The sequence below is a fragment of the Eschrichtius robustus genome, chromosome 15 (genome assembly GCF_028021215.1).
Source record: "Eschrichtius robustus isolate mEscRob2 chromosome 15, mEscRob2.pri, whole genome shotgun sequence".
Lineage (NCBI taxonomy): Eukaryota > Metazoa > Chordata > Mammalia > Artiodactyla > Eschrichtiidae > Eschrichtius > Eschrichtius robustus.
In genome coordinates, this window is record NC_090838.1 from 45,589,949 (window position 1) to 45,610,916 (window position 20,968).

At 35.5% G+C, this 20,968-nt stretch overlaps 1 protein-coding gene across 1 annotated transcript in view; it reads right to left on the reverse strand.

Annotated features, from left to right (window-relative positions):
* Window positions 1-306: 306 nt before the first annotated feature.
* Window positions 307-20,968, reverse strand: part of PSME4 (proteasome activator subunit 4) — a 101,247-nt gene continuing 80,585 nt past the window's right edge. The window contains exons 33-47 of the mRNA XM_068563892.1: window positions 19,682-19,835; window positions 19,062-19,131; window positions 18,084-18,209; window positions 17,392-17,544; window positions 15,409-15,513; window positions 14,763-14,854; window positions 13,748-13,879; window positions 13,166-13,374; window positions 11,279-11,364; window positions 9,277-9,405; window positions 8,082-8,237; window positions 5,010-5,178; window positions 3,129-3,262; window positions 2,302-2,440; window positions 307-1,825 (exon numbers count right to left, since the gene is read on the reverse strand). Coding sequence (XP_068419993.1) covers window positions 2,306-2,440; window positions 3,129-3,262; window positions 5,010-5,178; window positions 8,082-8,237; window positions 9,277-9,405; window positions 11,279-11,364; window positions 13,166-13,374; window positions 13,748-13,879; window positions 14,763-14,854; window positions 15,409-15,513; window positions 17,392-17,544; window positions 18,084-18,209; window positions 19,062-19,131; window positions 19,682-19,835 — 1,850 coding nt within the window. The 3' untranslated portion in view covers window positions 307-1,825; window positions 2,302-2,305. The remainder of the gene's footprint in view (window positions 1,826-2,301; window positions 2,441-3,128; window positions 3,263-5,009; window positions 5,179-8,081; window positions 8,238-9,276; window positions 9,406-11,278; window positions 11,365-13,165; window positions 13,375-13,747; window positions 13,880-14,762; window positions 14,855-15,408; window positions 15,514-17,391; window positions 17,545-18,083; window positions 18,210-19,061; window positions 19,132-19,681; window positions 19,836-20,968) is intronic.

Consider the following 20,968-nt stretch of genomic DNA (forward strand, 5'->3'; position numbering starts at 1 on the left):
GTCCAAGAGAACTTTCTGTGATGATGAAAACATTCACCTGCCTATTTAACAGGGTAACCACTAGCCAAAAGTGGCTAATGAGCACTTGAAACGTGGCTATTGAGACTGAGGAATTTTTTATTTAATTTAAATGTAAATAGTCACACATGGCTATGACCTATTGTGCTGGACAGGTCTGATCTAGATAATTCACTCTGGTCAGAGGGCATGAATTTACGGATCCAGATCTATGAATGCAAAAGGAATCCATGAGGGTCACTGGCTACAGAACTGTCTTCTCCTTGTAATGAAGACAAAAGCCAGGTGTTAAAAACAATCCATTTATTGGGTTTTAAACTAGTTACACAATTGAAATAATCAGTTTGGCACTACACTATACAGGGATTACGCCTGTGTATGCTGACACTTAAATACTGTACCAGGACCTCTGCTGTGCTTAGGTCTGTATCGAGTCATTCAGCAAGTAGATACTAAAAAATATACCGTAGTGTTCCTTTAAGGAAGACTGTACAGGGCGGGCTGCAAGATGACATTCACCAACTTGTGAATTACTTGAACCTAGAAGATACCTTGCCTTCTATAAACTGGTCATAGGCAAACATGTGGTGTTCGCATTTAGAGATGCGCACAAAAAGTTACATAAAAGTTCAGACATTCTAACGATAAATAAACTCAAAAAACCCACACCTCAGCTTTTGTAACATGAAAAGATAAAGAAAATAATTTAAAAACACACAAAAAATGGCATTCAATTGGTACAAAAGCCAAAAAAATCACTATAATAAAGAGCTATATGTGTATCTTTACAAATTAATTACACAATGGTGTTGTGTAAGAGGTTGCATCTGTACAAAGTCTTGCCAATGCTATCTCTACAGTTTATACAGTCTTTTACATCTATGTAACATTTATTAAACAAGTCAAATAAATATTAAGACTTATTAGTCTCAACGATTCTGCAGGCAAAAAAAAAAAAAAGGAAAAGGAAAAAAAAATTAAAAAGAGAAAAAAAATTACAGAATTTCCACAAACACAGCAGACTTCTATTAGTCAAGTGTAACAGTTTTCAAAGAGGGTCAAACAATATTTGCAAAGAATACAGGTAAAAATCAACCAGTCAGGGTTTTTATTGTTGTTGCTGTTTATTTGCAAAATCACACATTGTATACATACATATCAATCAAAAATTTATTCACCAAACCCCTAGTTTTTCAGCAACTGCTCTTCTATTCAGCACCAAAAACTCCAGTCTGTGGGAAACACGTGGACACAGACTTCACTTCTGTGTCTTGGTCGAGCAATCCATCAGGTCCTTGGCTGGGTTCAAGACTTGCCCTCTTTTCCTTCCCTCTTCATAGCTCTCCAGGCTTCAGATTTGTGGCCCACAGGCCTACTACCATCTAAACCCAACAGCCATTCGGAAAGAATTCAAAATAATTTGAGATGAATGAAATGACAGGATCTGTATTACAGATGGGCCTTCTCTATTCCAAGTAAACTGTTTCGTAATGAGTTCCTAGACTCTGTCTGGTCTTGGATGCCATGATCATATTGGGTAATTATTTCTAGCCTGAGACATTATGGCTTTGTCTGATGCCTCAAAGAAAAAGTGATTAATATTCCGGAAATACTTCTGGACAAGTTAGGAAATCAAATGGCAGCTGAGAACCTGTGGAACGCAGACTAATGAGACCAAACACAGAAACCACCAAAATGATGAGAGCTCAACAGAGGCAGAGTTTTAAAACCTGCAGAAAGCCACCACAGATGGTACCTGAGGATCTGGAATTTTTGATGAAAAGAGCTCGAAGTGAGGACTACTCATCTGTATCAAGGAGGAAAAAAATTTCAGTTAGACAACAGGACATCCAACTCTAAGAGCCCAGTAAATGAAATCTTCATTCATCCTATCTCAGTAGAAAGGTTTCTGGGTCCTCCCTCTTTAATACAGAATGGATGATAAATACTTAAGAATCCAGATGAAATGTTTTCACAACTGTAGAACCTAGAATCCCTACGACAACCCAAAATGGCCAGGACCCACTCAGGAGGCAATTAAGAGTAAGATCTCTTTTCTTTTATCTAACCATAAAACCTCTCATGTATAAAGGCCCAAAAGCAGTCACATCAATTCTCTGCTTAATACCTAAAGCAGAGAAGAAAGGATAAAATTCTCTGGGAACTTACTTCCACTGGCCATAGTAAAAGTCATGAAAGAAAAAACTTAGGAATACCCGCTTCTCAGTTATCAAACCAATGACCTTTGAGGATGTCAGATTTCTTTAAACTTTGCTGCCTCACCTTTCTATGCATAATAGCAGGGTGACACGAGGAGATCGGTCAGAACAAGCAGCTGGTCATCAGTAAATTGCTGTTTGTGTTCTTGCCAGTTGTCATGGTGCGTCCTTCGGAAATTGGATAAGGTCTTTTTTACAGTCATCTGTAGAGTAGGCAACCCACATACATTTTATTTTAACCTCTCCGGGGTTGTATTTAGGATACCTTCAGCTAAATAACAATCCTTCTAGACTTCAGATCTTACACTTCACCAAGAGCTACAAAACCAATAAACCAATCTTACTTCAAAAAGCCACCAAGCTTACTTCTTTAGAATTAGTACTAGCTGCAATTTAAGACAAGCGACCAGAACTCGCACCACATTATTAAACCAGCTTCAATATATACTTACATCTATTTATCAAAGTGAAAAGGACAAAGTCATTGCTCTTCCAAGTTGTTTAATGTAGGAACACAGGTGTTCACTAAATAATACCATCACTTTTCCTGTTTAATATTAGCTCTCAGTTAGATACTTCCTAGATATAAAATGCTAGTGAAATAGAAGCATAAAATTTATTCTGACAACACTGACAATACCTTACTTCCACTGGACTCAGAGGGACAGAAGCTATGGTAATTTCCTTGCTACCAAAAGATCTCAAATATACAGGCAGCAGGGTCTCTGCAAGATTTTAATAATTACTGATGAGTAACTCGGCTCTGGCAGAGGTAGGAGTAGTAGCTTTATCAAAGCAGAAGATCCACAGTATATAGATTAGTATCAATGGTTTCTTACAAAATATCACTGATAATATATGTGCAAAGAAACTAACAAGGGAGAATTTTACCTCAATAGGCTGAGGATCATTCAGATGTGCACTGAGATTCATAACGAGCTGGGGCATCCAGGTGGGAACATCGTAAGGACTAGAAAGAACACATGCACCGAGTCCCAGCACCCCGGCATGGCGTTTGACCAACTCTGCAAAGAAAACAGCAATGTATGTGCAAATATTTACAGGACTCTATTGCACTTGCTACAGTGAAATAAATTAGTTTTCGATCATGCTAGTTGTTTCCAATGTTTGAATTTCTGCATTTAAATATGACTCTGTATGCACACATATCAAAAACATGATTTTAAGGCTAAACTAAAAACATCCTATAGCCATCCCTCAATGACAGCATAATTATATTTAGGTCCAGAAATGTGTCATGTATTTGGTAAAACTAACATAGTAATGGCTTCTTCTGATCAATTCATATCATATGTGAAAGTGCAATCCCTGATCCTAAAAAAATCGCCAGTCAAAATTAGATCCCACTTTTCTGGATGTGACTACCTCCTACAGAATGCATCAATTCATTAGGTAAACACACCGTGAATGTGGAATGTCTGTATTCCACAAAACAGAACTGCTATGTGTCTGTATTCTACAGGGTCTCTATTCTTCGTTTTTAGTGAAAGAAGTTACCTTAAAGTGCTTTCAAATTCTCATTGTTTTTTAATAGAGATGTGTGTGTGTATGTGTTTGTAAGTCTATTATATGTGTGTACATGAAACGTTGTGGATAGGGAGTTGAAATTAAGAAAAAGGGAATTTGGAGTAGTCATAAACAATGCCATTTGGTTATAACAAAAACCTAAAACTACTTTGGTACTTAATTATTAAAAACACAGTTTTCAAGCAAAAAAACTAGAATATATATTGGTATTTTATTGGAAATTGCTATTAGGTAACTATATGACATAATCAAAAACCTGGCAGACACAGAGAACAGACTTGTGGTTGCGGGGCACAGGGGTAGGCGGGAAGGACTGGGAGTGTGGGGTCAGCAGAGGCAAACTATTAAATACAAGATGGATAAACGGCAAGGTCCTACTGCAGAGCACAGGGAACTATACTCAGTATCCTGCGACAAACCATAACGGGAAAGAACATGAAAAAGAATGTATATATGTGTAACTGAGCCACTATGCTGTACAGAAATTAACACAACACTGTAAATCAACTATATTTCAATAAAATGAAAAACAAAACTAAAACCTTGCTATAATCAGCACTTAAGAGCTTCATATTCCAAGCATTTTCTGCAAATTCAGTCAGCTTTCCACTTACTAATAATCTATGTTTTCCATTATTCTTGTGACTATTTGTAGTTAACAGTGGCAAGATCGGACGCTTCTTTGCAATCACATTTAAATTTCTCTTTAAACATGACACAGTCATCAGATCTCATTCTCTTGTTTACCTTCATGCTCAATTAGAGTGGAAGCTCCTGTAGAATAATGAGTGTTCTCACCCTGTATCAAATGCCTAGTGAAGTAATGATTTTCCTCTCTCCAAATGAAAGCAAGCCTTGTTTTGTTTACTTAGTTTTTTCTCTTAGTACATTTACACATAAGTTATAAATTCTAAAAACAAATATTTTAGATCCTCCAAAATAACTAATTCTGGATACCTCTCTTTATAAAGAGATTTCAGGTGGGTGGGTACAGGCTTGATTTACTACAATAGTTGTATGCAGCCATGTACACATTCCTTTGTACCTCTATCAATTTCAGCCTTTACACCCCAGGTCTTGCCTTCTATATGCAAAGCTTCTCAAAAGCAGGGTCAGCCATTCCCGGTACCTAGCATAGACCTAGGCACATACAAGCATTCGATAAATATTTGTTGAGTTAAGCCTGGCTAATTCCCAAACGGTGTTTTCCACCAGTCTTGTTACCTGCAGAAGGAATCGTATTCGTATCTCCTACAAAACCAGGGTCTCGTTTCCTTTTCTTCGGTAGTTTTGTTTTGCAGAGTTGCTCAAAATGAATCTGCATAGGACTGTCCATGGTAAGGAAGTTACACTGTAACAGACCACTTAAGGTGGTAGCAGCCATTTCTCGAACCTACAGAAGACAATCACTTCCATTAGAGCCAAGATCCTAAGCCTGGGGAGGTGAAGAGAGTGGTAAGGGAACTGGGGTGGGGATTTTCCCTGATATTTGTAAACAAATTGTGTAAATGCTCTTCTGCAGTTTCTTAATAGAGATTTCATCAGATTCTCAAAGGGTCTGTGGCCTCAAGATGGATGAGTCACTACACCAGGTTCGCAGAAAGTTTAATGGTTAACCATGCTATACAAAATTAAATTTCTCCATACATTAATTATTTTCTCACTGACTGATAGTTCTTATCTGGGGTGTGACTGTAAAAGCAGTGCCAGAGCCTGACATTAAAATAAAATTTTCCTAGACTCTACATCTCTTAAAACAACTGCTGTTGTTACTTTCACTGGTAATAAAGATACAGGATAATTTCTATAATTGGCATACATAGTAGAGATTTATATCCATTTTAACTCTTATGAATTTCACAGGCTGTTGTCAGACTATAAACACAGTTTATAGAAGTACTAAATGAAGAGTGTTTAACAGTCCATTTCAAATTGAAATGGGAACTCAAGTTTTGGGAAGACAAAAAAGCTGTAAAAAGTTATCTCAAATATATCACAAAAATTTCTTTTAAATAGTCGTAAGGAAAGGCAATAATAATTTGAAAAAAAACCACTCAAATGCTTTGCTACTTATTCATTCAAAAGATTTTTTCTTAAATTTTTCAATGTGACAGTTTGGGGGTTCTTAACATATTCTTTGCTACTTTTATTACATTATTATATGAAATACATTATAAAATGTTTTACTACTTCATACTTGGTTGCATTATTTCCTTTCATACCATGATTTATTTTTATACTCAACTATTGACTAGAATGCTTTCAACTTCTCACTACTATGCTACAAAACACTTAATTTATATAATTTTTCCATATTGCAATGTATTTTCTTAGGACATGGCTAATTCTAAGAATTGGGATTACTAAATTTCAATGTATCTCCAATTTTACTATTAATTTTGTGGCTACTGGTTGCTTTTCAAAGAGCCAGTGCTAACATACTATGATACAAAACTAATGGGAATACTAGGTTTTAACTTACCAACACTGGTTATTATTATTACACATTTTTGTCTTTGGTGGGTGGAGAGAACATGAAATTAAGAGTCTCATTGTTTTAAGTTTGTATTTCTCTGGTCATTAAGAGAGGTTTCACTTTTGTTTACGGCTTATATTGTTTTCACCCATACATATATGATACCACCACCACTATCTACTCCTCAAGGTCTTAATGGTCTTCTAATGCTACAATGTTCTTCTCTAGTTTGATGCTTGACCAATTAAACTAATTTCTAATATTCTTGTGGTCAGATTTGTCTATCTCTGGATTTGTGAAATCTATTGACTTAAATACTTAGAATGTCATTCTCGGCTCACAGTTCACATAAATATCCAATTCATTTCTCCTACTTTCTCTAAGTAAAAAGTGTGTGTTTGGGGTGGGGGGGGGCGTGTAGCTATACTATATCTGGAATACACTTCAGTGTGAGATGTTCTAATCTATTTTCTTTTCTCCAAACTGCTATCAAATTACCCAAACACCTCTAACTGAATTGTTCTCTTTCCCAATAGTGGCATCTACTTTTGTGATATTTTGTTCCAAGGGTCAGTCTGTACATGTCTATAATAATTAATTTTACAAGGTAAGCAAAAAAAGTATTTAGCTTTATCTATAAAAAATTTCCCAACATTTCTAAAAATATTCCTTTAAATCTAATAAAGTTTTCTTTAAACATTTCTCATTTAGATTACCACAAGGTTTTTTTCCCCCCAATATTATCATGAATACTTCTGGCTAATTATTACTGATATTCAGTACCACATGTTTTAAAACTGATAGTTTTAATAAATGTCATGCTTATGTTTATAGTAACAGCTAAGTTTAAGCCTACTACATGGAATAAAATACAAGAATAATCTATAAAAATGTTCTAAAACGAAGTCCAGAAAACAGTCCATTTTGCTATAATATTTAAAGGTAGGAAACACTGACTTTTGAGATTTCCACCTTTCCATTTCCAGTCCTTTAAGTTTAATGAAAAAAAAAAAAAGAATACTCTAAAAAAAATTTACAGATAGCTACAAATATTTTAATAGAAGCCTGTCAGAGTTATAACCACTGGGTGAGTACCCTAGGAACTGGACATATCTGCTCCCAGAACACAAGAAAGCTGGAATGCAAAATGCATAGGTTCATAAGGGAGGTGGAGAAATTTCCATTCCCAGTTTCCTAGGGATACAAATCTATTTTCAGTGCTCTCAAATAAAATACAGATAATTACTGGGAGTGCTCCACTGCATGGAAAACCCGTTAAGTCCATAAAATAAAATAAGCAAACATTTCACAAAATTTTCAATTACATTTTCTTTACCTATGGCCAATTTAGACAGTTATATCTTATTTAATGCTACTTCAGCAAAAAAGTTGACTTTAATTTCTCTACCAAGGAAAATAAAAAGGGACAACAATGTTATCTTAAATCTACTGAATAACAGTACCTATGTGTAGATTTTCATTCCATGGAAACTGCTCTCATACACATTCCTATTAGCCCTTTAAAAATCAGTAAGGTAAGTAGAGTATTATCACCTGCAATCTCATAGATTAAGAAAACTTTGGTTCATAAATGTTATCTGCCCAATTGCAAAGAGAAGCCAGAACAAGAACATGTCCAATGTTTGTTTCCATCTGTACTACAGGAAATGATTGGGGTATAAAAACTAATCACATAGGGCTATGTTAAAATTAAAGTTACTTTTACTTTACGTATCAGTGTGTAAGTACTTCTTAAAAGAGGCGCCATAATGCTTTCTTTAAATTTATTAAATTTCGGTTTGCTATAACCTAAATTTTACCTCTAGCTGTTCATCCTCCAAAAGACTTATAACCAGCCACCTGATGTCTTTAACTGCATCTTCATTGTTTAGGAAAATAAAGAGGTTATAAAATACCATGGTCTGGAGGTAGGTCAGTACTGTATATCTAGCATGCCAAGAACTGCTTCTTGCTGTCTGTGAATGAGAAATTAGTAGAAATAATGAAAACAGTGCTGACAAGAACATGAGATGACAGTGAAATTACAAATAATCTAGACTTCCAACATAACTCTACTTTCACAGGTATAGCTAGAGCAAGCTCATCTTACATTTCCTTCTAAACAAAAGGCTGCACAAGCTATTTCAGGTAAAAGTTAGTTATTCTGAATGTATGAATGAATGGTTGAGAGTAAAGGGAAAGGAACACAGATAAAAGTCAGTTTTAGAAGAATTATTTATAATTAATGACTCTTAAATCCTCCAACGCTTGCACATGATTTTATTTTACTTTTGATAGTAGCCGGTAGGTAGGGTAATGAAAGCAAACAAAATTGAGAACTACTAAATTCTACTGCAAAAAAATACCATTTGAGGCTGTTAAAAAATATCTTTCAGGGGAAACCATGGGAACATGTCCATTTTTTATATTATATAACACATGTGTAACCTGCATAAAGCTGAGCACATAGTACACTAAAAATGCAGCCACAGGACTTCCCTGGTGGTCCAGTGGTTAAGACTCCACGCTTCCACTACAGGGGGCGTGGATTCAATCCCTGGTCGGGGAACTAAGATCCCATAGATCCCACATGCCTTGCGGCATGGCCAAAAATAAATAAAATAAATAAATAAAAATGCAGCCAGAAAATATATACTCACTTAGGTCTTTCTACCACAGATCAGAAAATACAAGTGAATAAAATAAAGGGGAAATGGTAAAAGAGAATGCCCACCCCCTCCCTCATAAGCACTTTGTATCCAAGGTGCTTCAATAATTAGCTCTTTATGTATATAGAAAATTTAGGGTTGAGTGACCTGCCCAATGTCACAGAATTCGGTGGCAGAGCCAGGTACAGATTCTAAATCTGTTTCTTTGGTCAACATATGTCTCCTCTTATACGAAAAGAAGATTCAAAATGAATGCAAGTAACAGGTGTTGTGTGTACCGCAGTTGACTTTGTGAAATTCTTAGAACTGTAAACCAAAGATATAAGTGTTTGATATACACTCTTACTTGTTTTAGCACCCGAAGTACCAAAGGCACTTGATGAGGGTAAAGCAACCCCTGAGACATTAGTGATAAACATAACTTTGCATCTCTTTTCAGTTCATCATAGCTATTGTCATTCTCCACTGGGGCGATCTAGAGAACAACAAAAAAAAAACAAAGACATAAACTGAAAAATAGCTAGTAAGTACAAAGGCATCCTTACATGAAAGAAATTACATTTTTAATTTTAACAACTTGTACAGAAAAATCCAAACATACACAAAACTAGAGAAGAGTATAATGAATCCCCATGAATCAATCACTTCTTCAACAATGACAAATTCATGGCTAATTCTTTCATTTTTTGCTCCCCTGTGGTTCCCCATTCCCCAATTAAATTATTTGAAGCAAATCCCAGACATATTTCATCCATAAATATTTTATTTTCGGGAATTCCCTGGCGGTCCAGTAGTTAGGGCTCTGTGCTTCCACTGTAGGGGGCACGGGTTCAGATCCTGGTCAGGGAACTAAGATCCCACAAGCCACACAGCATGCCCCCCACCCAAAACAAGTTATTTTTATCTCTGAAAGATAAAGTCTCTTATTTAAAAAACCTGTAATGACATCATACATAAAAATTCATTACAGTTAAAATATATTCAGTAGTGCTCACATTTCCCCAACTATTTGATGCCTGCATATCCCAGATCCCACTTACCATGAAGGCCTAAAGGAGATTCTCAACCTCAATATTTGTATATTCAGGTTAATTGTTAGGCCCGTCACTAGCAAATTATGCAGTACAGCAATCTAATGATACACATTTTTTTGCAAATTTCAAGTGGATTCAAATAAATCATCCTATCAACCTCATTCTCATATACTATTTGCTTTCTGACTCTTTTCTGAGTGAAGAAAAGGGGTGGAACTCCAGCTATCCCAACATTCATTGCACATTACCCATTTACGAACATATGACATCATGTTCCATACCCACTATGTGGTAGTGGAAAAAAGTTTAGGCACCACTGCCCTAAAGACAAACCATATCTACACCAAGGACCTACAAGTAACAAAGACCTATCTATACACTAATGGCTACTGTCCACTTTTATATCCCAAAAGATCCCAAAGGTATCCATGGGTATCAGGCCCTACAGAGCACTTTAAAAAGTATTTTAGTAGTGAATCCTTCGAAAATTTCCAGGAGCGTTATCTTTTTGAAATTTCCTAAGGACAAAATATACCATGGCAGATGAAAAGTTTAGCATGCCATTTGCTAATAAACAGTAACAAGGGCCCTCCTTCTTAAATAATAACAACTGTACTGACCAATAATTGTCAAGTAGTGGTGATGTCTGTGCCAAGCCTTCCCAATTTGCAATAAGACTAGACTGTTTTCTTAACCACAACCAACCACAGCATCACTACCAACTATAATTTTGGAAACTACCATATAATCTTAGTTTACTAGCTTTATCCACTGACTGGATAGATGAATAATTAAAACCACCTCAGGTTATATCTTGCATCAAATAAAACTTCAATATGATTACCAGACACAAGTTACTTCCTGCAAATATTTGTTAGAACCAACTATATATAGTGCCATTTAGCAATGTAAAATAAATACAATATACTGAACATTTTGATTTTCAAATGTATTACACATTGAATTAAAAAGTCAGAAATAGCTATATTCAAAAATGTCATTGTGGCTTTTTTTTTTTTAAAGCTATCAATATTTTCCTAAACTATTACTTGAAACTGGCTCTCGGTGAAACAATGTTCTGTCTTTAGACTTTTCATGTAACTGTCAAGATCCTACACTTACCTAATATTGGAAAGATTATTTCAACAAATATTTAACCACTAACACCTAATGATTTTCCTGTGACTATTCTACCTTTCAGAGATGCAAACAAATCATACACAGTCTGAAAACCTATCAACCATCTGATGATAATTATAAATTCCTTTTGAAGGTCAAAAGGGGATGCATTTTTAATTTCAGACATAAACTTACCTTAAAAAACAAAGGTAGAAGCTGAAGTTGTTCAGTGACTGCTGTAGAGAAGGATCTTCCCGCACTCGCCATCAGCCATTTCAATACTTTATGGAAACAAACACAAAGAGTCAGTCTTTGCTATCCAGTTAGAGACTACAAAGTAGAGTGATTCTATAATGCTAGTGTCAGCCACTCTGATAGCTCTTCAGTGTAAAGAAAGAGGTCTGTGTTACCTCACAAATTAGATCAGCAGTGTGACAGGATCCATAACAAATGGTATCAACTAATCTACGGGACTGAAGCCACCCTCAAAGAATGAATCAGCAAATTATTAATGGTCTACAAACACTCACACAAAGTACAAATTAAAACTAGCCTTCAAAAATCCTAACAAAGCAAAACTGATGACTAAGTTAGTTGTTTATACTTAGAATCCTTGAAAAAAATTTTAGATATAAAAACAACAGGGAACCCCCAATAATCAAGACAATTTTGAAAAAGAACAAAGTTGGAGGACTCACAATTCCAGATTTCAAAACTTAATACAAAGCTATAGTAATCAAAACAGTGTGGTACTGACATAAGAACAGACATAGAGACCAACTGAATACGCCAAAGAGCACAGAAATTAATGCTCACACATATGGCCAATTAATTTTCAACAAGAGTGCCAAGATTATTCAATGAAAAAAACGACAGTCTTTTTAACCAATGATGCTGGGAAACTGGGTATCACAAGCAAAAGAAAGAAGCTGGATCCTTATCTTATACCATAGACAAAAATTAGCTCAAAGTGGACTGACGACTGAAATGTAAGTGCTAAAACTATAAAACTCTTAGAAGAAAACTTAAGGGACAAACTTCATGACACTGGATTTGGCAACAATTTCTTACACATGACACCAAAAGCAAAGGCAACAAAAGAAAGAAGAGGTAAATCAGACTTCATTAAAATTAAAACTTTTGTGCATCAAAGGACACTATCAAGAGAGTCAAAATGGGAGAAAATATTTGCAAATCATTTTCAGATAAGGGATTGATATACAGAATATAGAAAGAACTACAACTCAACGACAACAAAACAACCTAATTCAAAAATGGGCAAAGAACTTGACATTTCTCCAGAGAAGAAACAAAAATGGAAAATAAGCCAATGAAAAGATTTTCAACCACTAGTCATAAGGGAAATGCAAATTAAAACCACAAGATACCTTCTTCACACCTATAAGGAGAGCTATAGTCATAAAAACAGAAAACAGGTGTTGGCAAAAATGTGGAAAAGTTGGAACCCCTCTGCACTGCTGGTTGGAATGTAAAATGGTGCGGCCACTGTGGAAAATAGCTTGGTGGCGCCTCAAAAAATTAAACATAGAATTACCACATGGTCTAGCAATTCTGCTTTCAACACCCAAAAGAAATGAAAGCAGAGACTCAAACATACTTCTACATTAATACTCATAGAAATATTATTCACAATAGTCAAAAGGTGTAAACAACCTGAATGTTCATGAACAGATGAATGGATAAACACTGAAAACACTATGCAAAGTGAAAAAAGCCAGACATAAAAGGACAAATATTGTATGATTCTCCTTATATGAGATACCTAGAATAGGCAAATTACAGAGACAGAAAGTAGAATGGTGGTTGCCGGGGTCTGAGGGAGGGGAGAATGAGGAGTTATTGTTTAATGGGTACAGAGTTTCCGTTTTGCAAGATGAAAAGAGTGTAAAGATGGATGAAGGTGACGGCTGTACAACAATGTAAATGTATTTGATGCCACTCAGCTATAAATTTTATATTATGTACATTTTACCATAATGAAAAGGGGAGGGGGGAGAAGTCAATAGGATAATCTAAGATGTCTGTTTTTAGAGGGAGTTTCTACTAAGTTTAGCCACTCACTAGTTTTCAAGAGTTTTATGCCCTGGGTTCGTTCATCTTCTTCACCAATTCCATTTTCTTCCATAACATGGTTCTGAATTTCTTCATCTACATCCATGAGGGGTTTCAATTTATCTAGAATTCGAGCAGTAAACTCAGGGACACGAGGGGATGCTGTTGGTGCAGTGTTTGGCAAAGAAACATCTATCATGAATATATAGGTCAGCACACTGTAAAATAAAATACATATAATAAGAAGAGATCCCACATTATCAATAAAACTAAGGTTCAAAAGTATGACCCAACCAAAGTAAATTTTCCCAAGACAATCCCTAGAGAGGGTCTTGTGCCTGTGCACACAATTCTGAGGTATTAAAAACTACAGTGTGGCGACTACTCCCCACTGGCTTGTGAGCACACTACCATTCTATTTTACATTCAGAGACTCTTGTCTAATGTCCCACAATACAATATAAAACAAAATCTGAAGAAGAGGATATCATGAAACTCAACAGTAACATAACCAGTATGTATTACTAGACATTAATATTTGATAAAAAGAACTCAAGAGGTATACCACACCACATAGAAAATAATACCTACCTCCCTATTCTTTCCCTGACATTTTTGTAAACCTGGGTGAGTTTGGGTTCCAAGTACTTCAGTAGTCTATGCAATAGCTCAGGTACTCTCCACTCCTGCTGGGCAAGGCCACCTTGCAAGACATAGAGTCGACTAAAAGTAAAGCACAGTAGAGTTGTGTTAGTGCCCGTCTCTGCCTTTACATGTTTTTTTTTTTTTTTTTTTTTCCTGTGGCATGTGGGATCTTAGTTCCCTGACAAGGGATCAAACCCGTGCCCCCTGCAGTGGAAGTGCAGAGTCTTAACCACTGGACCGCCAGGGAAGTCCTGCTTTTACATATTGACAGTATAGATTAATGATGTCTGTATTCCACTTAAAATTGTTTCATTTTCAAACTAACAATTTAGAATAGCACCTTTAGGAAGATTTTATTAATTTTTTCTACATCATTTTCTCTGTATCTCATTTCATCTCCACTGCTATACAATCAAAGGAAACACTGACTTTAGAATACTCATGGAGTTAATCTCTAAGCAGCAGGAGTTTCCTCACTAATTAATAATATAAAAAAATTATTCTTCTTGTTACAGGATTATCTAGATTTTGTCCTCTTGTTCAGTAATTTTTGCAGTTCCTTATGACCAAGCATATTTTTTCTTAAAAGGATTACTATCTTCTTTCCTAATAGGAAAGAGTAAAAAATTAGAACATGTGATAAAGAAGTTAATAATACTGTCATGGTACAAAAAAGCAGTCCTGATATAAAAGATGTGACAGCGGAGTAGGCTGGACCTACTTTATGTTTGAATTGCTCAGGCTGCCTCCATTTCTCCTACTTGTTCTCAATTGAGAAATAACTGTATTTAGAATCATATGTTGTATTGAATTGAACTACGGTCATCTCCCAGAAGAAAGTGTTACGTTATGTAGCCTTTAGGAGTATAGACATTTCATTTCTACTTATACATAAAGAACAAAGATGTTATCTTTTGTTGTAAAATCTTTTGTTAACCTCATAAGCTTCCTTCTCATTTACCATGCATCTACAAAGGATCCTCCTTCACCACTCAGTGGTGATTCCAACAGCAGCTCAAAAAGCCAGTGAAGTTTCCGGGGATCTCTGCTTTCCTGTGTTGAAAATATAAAGCAGCAGCAATTAAAACAGAGGTCATACAATTTTTCAAATAAATCAGACATCGTTATTTTAGAAATATAAATAAATATAAGTATAGAGGAAGAAAATCAAACTAAAACTCATAGGCAAGTCAAATCCAAATGTATTCTTATAGCTCATGTTAGAAAGATTAACAGTGAGAAAATTGTTAGCTAAATGGACTCTCTTAAATCAAAGTATAACTGCCCTGGACATATAAGGTGTCAAAAATAATACCTATAACCTTGTATCATCTGGCTTTTACTGTATGTAAGTTACACTTCTAGATATAGGATTTGACTTGTCATTTAATCTAATAATGCAATTACCATGGCAGAGAAAGTATAACAATCACTTAAGAGTTATCACTCAAGGCTTATTTAAAAAGCTAAACAGAACCATCTCCACTCATGTAAGATGATAAAATTTCAGGATTCAAGAGGTATAATGAGATTTTACACATTTTGAGACATGGTATGAAACAGTTTGAATAGATCAGTGAGACACAAAAATGAATAGGAGAACTTACACAGGACGTTGCTATACAAGTTCCCCAGTCGTTATAAGTTTCTACTGTAATGTTGGACAATGCTGTTCGAAGCAGAGGACACAGAAGCTCCGAAAGCTTCTCCACCTACTCAAAACAAAATACACAGGAAAAAGTTAATGATACTCAGAACATTTTTCTTCAACTATCTTTTTCTGCAAACACACACATACAGATACACAACCTGATACTTCCTTTATTTCTTAGAAGACCCAAATAATCCAAGAAAGTAACTTCACCATGTTACCATGATACATATCCAGGTAATAAGGCCATCTTTTTCCAAAAAAAAAAAAAATCAGAAAAGAGGAGACACTTTATATGGTTTCTTACAAAATCTCTCATACTATTAAAAAGTTCTCTCTTTAAATGTCTGAATGACATAGTACACTGGGCTGAAACAAAACCTCAGTCATCTCTGTATTTTTGCATGCTTATGGAGGTCACTTGATTGAAACCTAATATAGGAAGCGATGACTTTCAATACAATTTAGTATTAGCCTGAAGTATAACCTTTGAATTCCAAGTTTTGGATGACTATAAATAGCATTTTAAAAGTGTTCAGTTATACAGAGACTGTGAATATATATATGTGTCTAAACACTAAACTGCTTCTCACAGTTTAGTGAGAACACAAATCACCTTGAGATCTTGATAAAATGCAGATTCTGATTCATTAGATCAGGGTGGGACCTGGGATCCTACTTTTCTAATAAGCTCCCAAGTGATGTCCAAGCTGCAAGTCCATGGACTATACTTTAGTCAAAAGGACCTACGTAGGACAAGTGGGGAGAGAGGGCTTGGGATAAAATTGCCAGTGGTAGCACTAGGCACTGAATAAAAAGAAAAAAACAAGCTATATCTTAAATAACTTATACGGAAACGAGATGTGTTCTAGAAATGAGGTAACTCAAAAATGACAGAGACAGGATGACAAGGATATATATGAACATGGTTAAATAAAACTGTTTCATATGGGAGCAGGAAAATGGCAATATTACAAACTAACGAATATTTTAATACATGATTCGAATATGTATAACTAAACTAATATATTAAAAAGTGTTGATAATCCTCCTAAAAAGTATGTGTAATTAAGTTTACCAGAAACAATATTTGCGTCTTTTCTTTGAAAAATGGCAGCCTACCTTTTACTCCGGCATTCTGGACATTTTACCAGGTTATTTTCAGTCTAGTGCATCTTGCTAAGAAACTAACCTTAGGGTGGATATGTAAAACTTAATCTTACAATTAAAAAGACAGATACTCAAAAAAAGGCTGTCAAACTCAAACCATCTACGAGACCAAATGAGTAATGTAAATTAGCACAGAGGCTAAGAGAAAAGATTTAATGAGAAGCTAGAGAGTGCCTCAGGAAGGGAGAAACCCATGCACAGCCCCAGCCAACTGATACAGTGCAGCAATGCGGGACCAGTATTCCACAATCTTCCTATTTCTCAAGAGAAACTAAAATCTTTTTTACAGGATGGAAAATAATTCAGATTTTAAAAGACATTCAATGCCACCTATAGACCACGACTTTGTGACCTATACTCAAAAGCAATACGAAGTTAAACATTTCATATTTTAGGTGTTAACATCTTTTTCTTTTTTTAAAAGATGTGTGTGCCCTTGATGCAGCCGTGAATATGTTCTGATAAACACACAAACCTGCTGTCCACCTTAGAGCTCACAGGCGCCACGGGCTAACCCCATGGAGACGAGACAAGCGGTAGGACCACTGTCCGCCCCGCCGCTGCCCCCATCAGCCGCCCGCCCGGCCACCTGTCGCCTTGCTCCCTCCTGAGGACCGCCAGCCCGAGGTGGCACCGGAATGCTGGCAGAGGGGCAGTGGTGGCGGAGGCTGAGGGACTGAGCTAGGTGTTAATACGTAACGCGTTGGGAATTGCTGCATAAATGGATAATGCAGCTTTAAGAGGGAATGCACTGTACAAATTACATCACCTTTTCAAATGTCCAATGTTTAGAGCCTCTGATTAAACCAGCTATAATTTCTGCAACACATCGCTGGGTGCTCTCATGTGAATCTGCAACCAAATGTTCTAAATGGGGCTTCAGAACTGGCAGAAAGGCATCATCAAAATTTCTGAATATACCCTATGCAAATAAAAATAAGAAAGTTCTTCAGTATTCAAACGACTAGCATCTCCAGTATCACATGCTTATATTTGTTTGCTGTTATTACCACTGTGCTTAAAAAACTCCATGTTCTCCCCCATAGAACTTAACTGTTTTAACAATGTCTGTAAGTTAAAATGGTAAAAACACTGTCATTTGCCACATTACATTAAAATATGATCAGTGAAAGAAAAATTAATAATCTTTCTAACCTTAAAAATATCACACACACCTCAAAAAAAAAATCAAATAAACATGAAATGCATAGTCTTGTGGGTTTTGGTTTTTTGCTTCTACTGCTAATTACAAATATTAGAGATAAATACTAAAAAGCTTGTTTTTTTTGAGTCCCAGACCTTAAGCCAAGATGAATATGATAGCCATTACTTCCAGAGTCATTTTAGATAAAGATAACAGATGACTAAACTCAAACTTTGAACAAATACTTTAAAACTTATGAACCTACAAATTGACAGTCACTAAGCTTTATGAAAAGGGTATGTAAATAACATAGTTACCTTAAAGAGGCAAAAACGTCGAGGATTAAATTTATCTTTTCCTTTTCTGTCTTCTAAAGATAGAAAAGTAATTAACTGTTCCACAAATTTATGATCAGAAAAATGATCAAATATAATCTGTTCTGCCTATAAAGTTAAAAAAAAAGAACAACATTCAGGGATTAAAATCTATTTAAAAACACGATTCTGAAAACATTAAAATTCAACCATAAAGTTTTGAAACTCAACAGTAAGTTTTTATTTTTGTTCTAAAGAATTTTTAGTTCTCATAGAGCCTTTCTGGAACCAAAATAATATTGCCTCCTAAAAATGCTAAATCCTAAGAATAGCTAAAAGTTTTCCTTCAGCTCTTCAAGTTTGGATTCTACTTCTCAAACTGCGAAATAAAACCAAAAAATGTTCTGCTTGAGAAATGAAGGCTTTATGCTATTGTGCCAATTTCTGTGCAAATTAGGAAAATCCTCCAAACTGCAAACCAAACCCCAGGAAATTATTTCCATATTTATAAAATATCAGCAGTTAAAAGGTAAACTTTGCTCAGAATTAGAAAATAAAAGCTACAACATTAACTTAATTGAGGAAGACATAAACCTAAAAGCCCTTCATCAACTTTCAAAATGATAAAGAAGTTCTACAAAGACTACGAAGTTCCGACTTAAATCTACAAACATCTATTTACTGAGTATCCATCATTTATACGCAATAAAAAATTAAAGCCAGTACCCGAGTGCTAAGTAGGTAGTAACTTGGGAGTGACCTTAGATATAGAAGACTTGTGCTAACTGGTCCTAACAGAAGGGGGGACGGTTGCTGGGGAGTAAGGGAGCGCACATTTACCAATACTTACTGTGCTATACTGCAATACACAAATTGGGGGAAAAAAACCCATGAACTTAGTTTGAAATATAAATCAGGGGCCAAAAGTAAGATGCATCTGAACCAGGTAAGTGTTTACACATGGTGAAATTAAATGCTTACCTCTGTCAAATCCTCCCTGCTTCTGCCAAGCTTAGGCTGCTCTTCCACACCAGCATAAACAACCATATTCCTACACAGTAAGAGTTTATATTTGTAATACACATAGGAAACAACATTAGAGCTTCATGGACAGAAAGCATTAGAAGGCACTTTTAATGAACTCTAATCAGATGCTAAGTTGTGGGTTATGAGTATATCACTCAGTCTTCCACCTTAAAAATCTCAGGTCATTGCATCCTAATGACATAGATTATTGGTGTCAATAAGAGACAAATAAGTATTTCTTGGGGCTGGTTTAGACATGTGTAGTATTAATAGGTAGGAATATAATTTAGAGCAACTATTAACAAACTCCTTAGATGTATAATGGTGGACTAAGGAAGTCTAAGGGTTTCAGTGGAAAGACAAGGAAAGAGGCAGGATGAGGTATAGCACTGGCAAGAACAAAGAAAAAGAGGAAGAGGAAAGAGGGAAAAAGCTAGAGATTGTGTATCTTTGGTGACAAAACACCTCTAACTGCTTCAACTGCCTCAGAACCTCCCTAGAAATCCAGATGATAAAACAAATTATATCAAAGATAAGTTGTTTAATAATAAGGTGCATGGCAAGTTGCAACTTACTGTGGCCAGGTGTAGTATCCCCAGTGAGTTTTTTCCACAAAGCAACTTGACTCCCATTCTTTTTTAGTTCTTGGTATACTTTTGCTATCATAATGCAACCAATGATTATCGGGTCTATCACCAGCAACAATTTGGGTGGGCTTAGGATATCCACCTAAGGAAAAGACAATTACATTTCGTGAACTTCAAAATAACTGTGCAATAATTATTCTCAAATAGTGCTAGTGTGACTTTATCTTCATAACAAGACTCTGTTAAAATTCGCTCAAGGCAAAAGCACATACATATGAGGCATTTCACATCAGAGAAGGAAAGATGGGATTATCCACTAAATGGTGTTGGGATAGTTATTTGAGGGGAAAAAGTCAAGTTTGATCCATACTTCATCCCTTTTACCGAAATTGAAAGGATTAATTTTGTTAAAACTTTTTAGGTTTGAATTAATTAATTACAGAGCTCAACGAATTCCCATATACCCTCTTCAACTAGATGCCCCCAATTTTAACATTTCACCATGTGTACACTTTGACATTCTCTCTCTCTCTTTACACACACACACACGTACACATGCACCTACACACACTTGTTTTTTGGGACCATTAAATATTCATTTAATATGAGACTTACAAACATGTGTTTCAAGTGAGGGTAAAACAAGATTAGCAGTAGAGAGTATAATGAAATGAAAGTCTTTCCCACATTTAGTTAACACCATTTTATAGTGTTCCAAAATAAAGGTGGTAGTTGGTGCACAGCTACACTCCCTCCCAAAATGGGGTTGGGGGTAAACTGAAGACAGCTGTTTGAATATCTCAGGAGTTATCAGAGATTAAAAAAATTGATAGCCAAAGTAATAAAAATGATGTTTTTCTCCCTCCAAAATCAAATTAACCTGGCCCCTAATCCTACTACTGAGGAAGAAACACTTAACATATTGATGAGTTAAATGGTAATGGTATTTTAAGCCTTTGAAATACAGTTTGATAAATAACTAGTATAATTGCTTAGCTGATGAGATAAGTAAGTAGATGACATGTGTACCCAGAGTGTGTAAAAGCTACACATTTTATGTATTATAAAGACATAAAGAGCCATCTATTTTTATAAATACTTGTTATCACTAGTTTTTACTAAGTCAACTGTTTTCCCTTTATAATATTATTTCATACTTCGTATTAAAATCTTCCTATACTTCTATACTTTGTATAGAAAAATACTTGAGATCAAGAACTGTAATTTATACATTTCAAAGAAACTTTCCAAGTTTGACTGAGAAGCACTACTCAT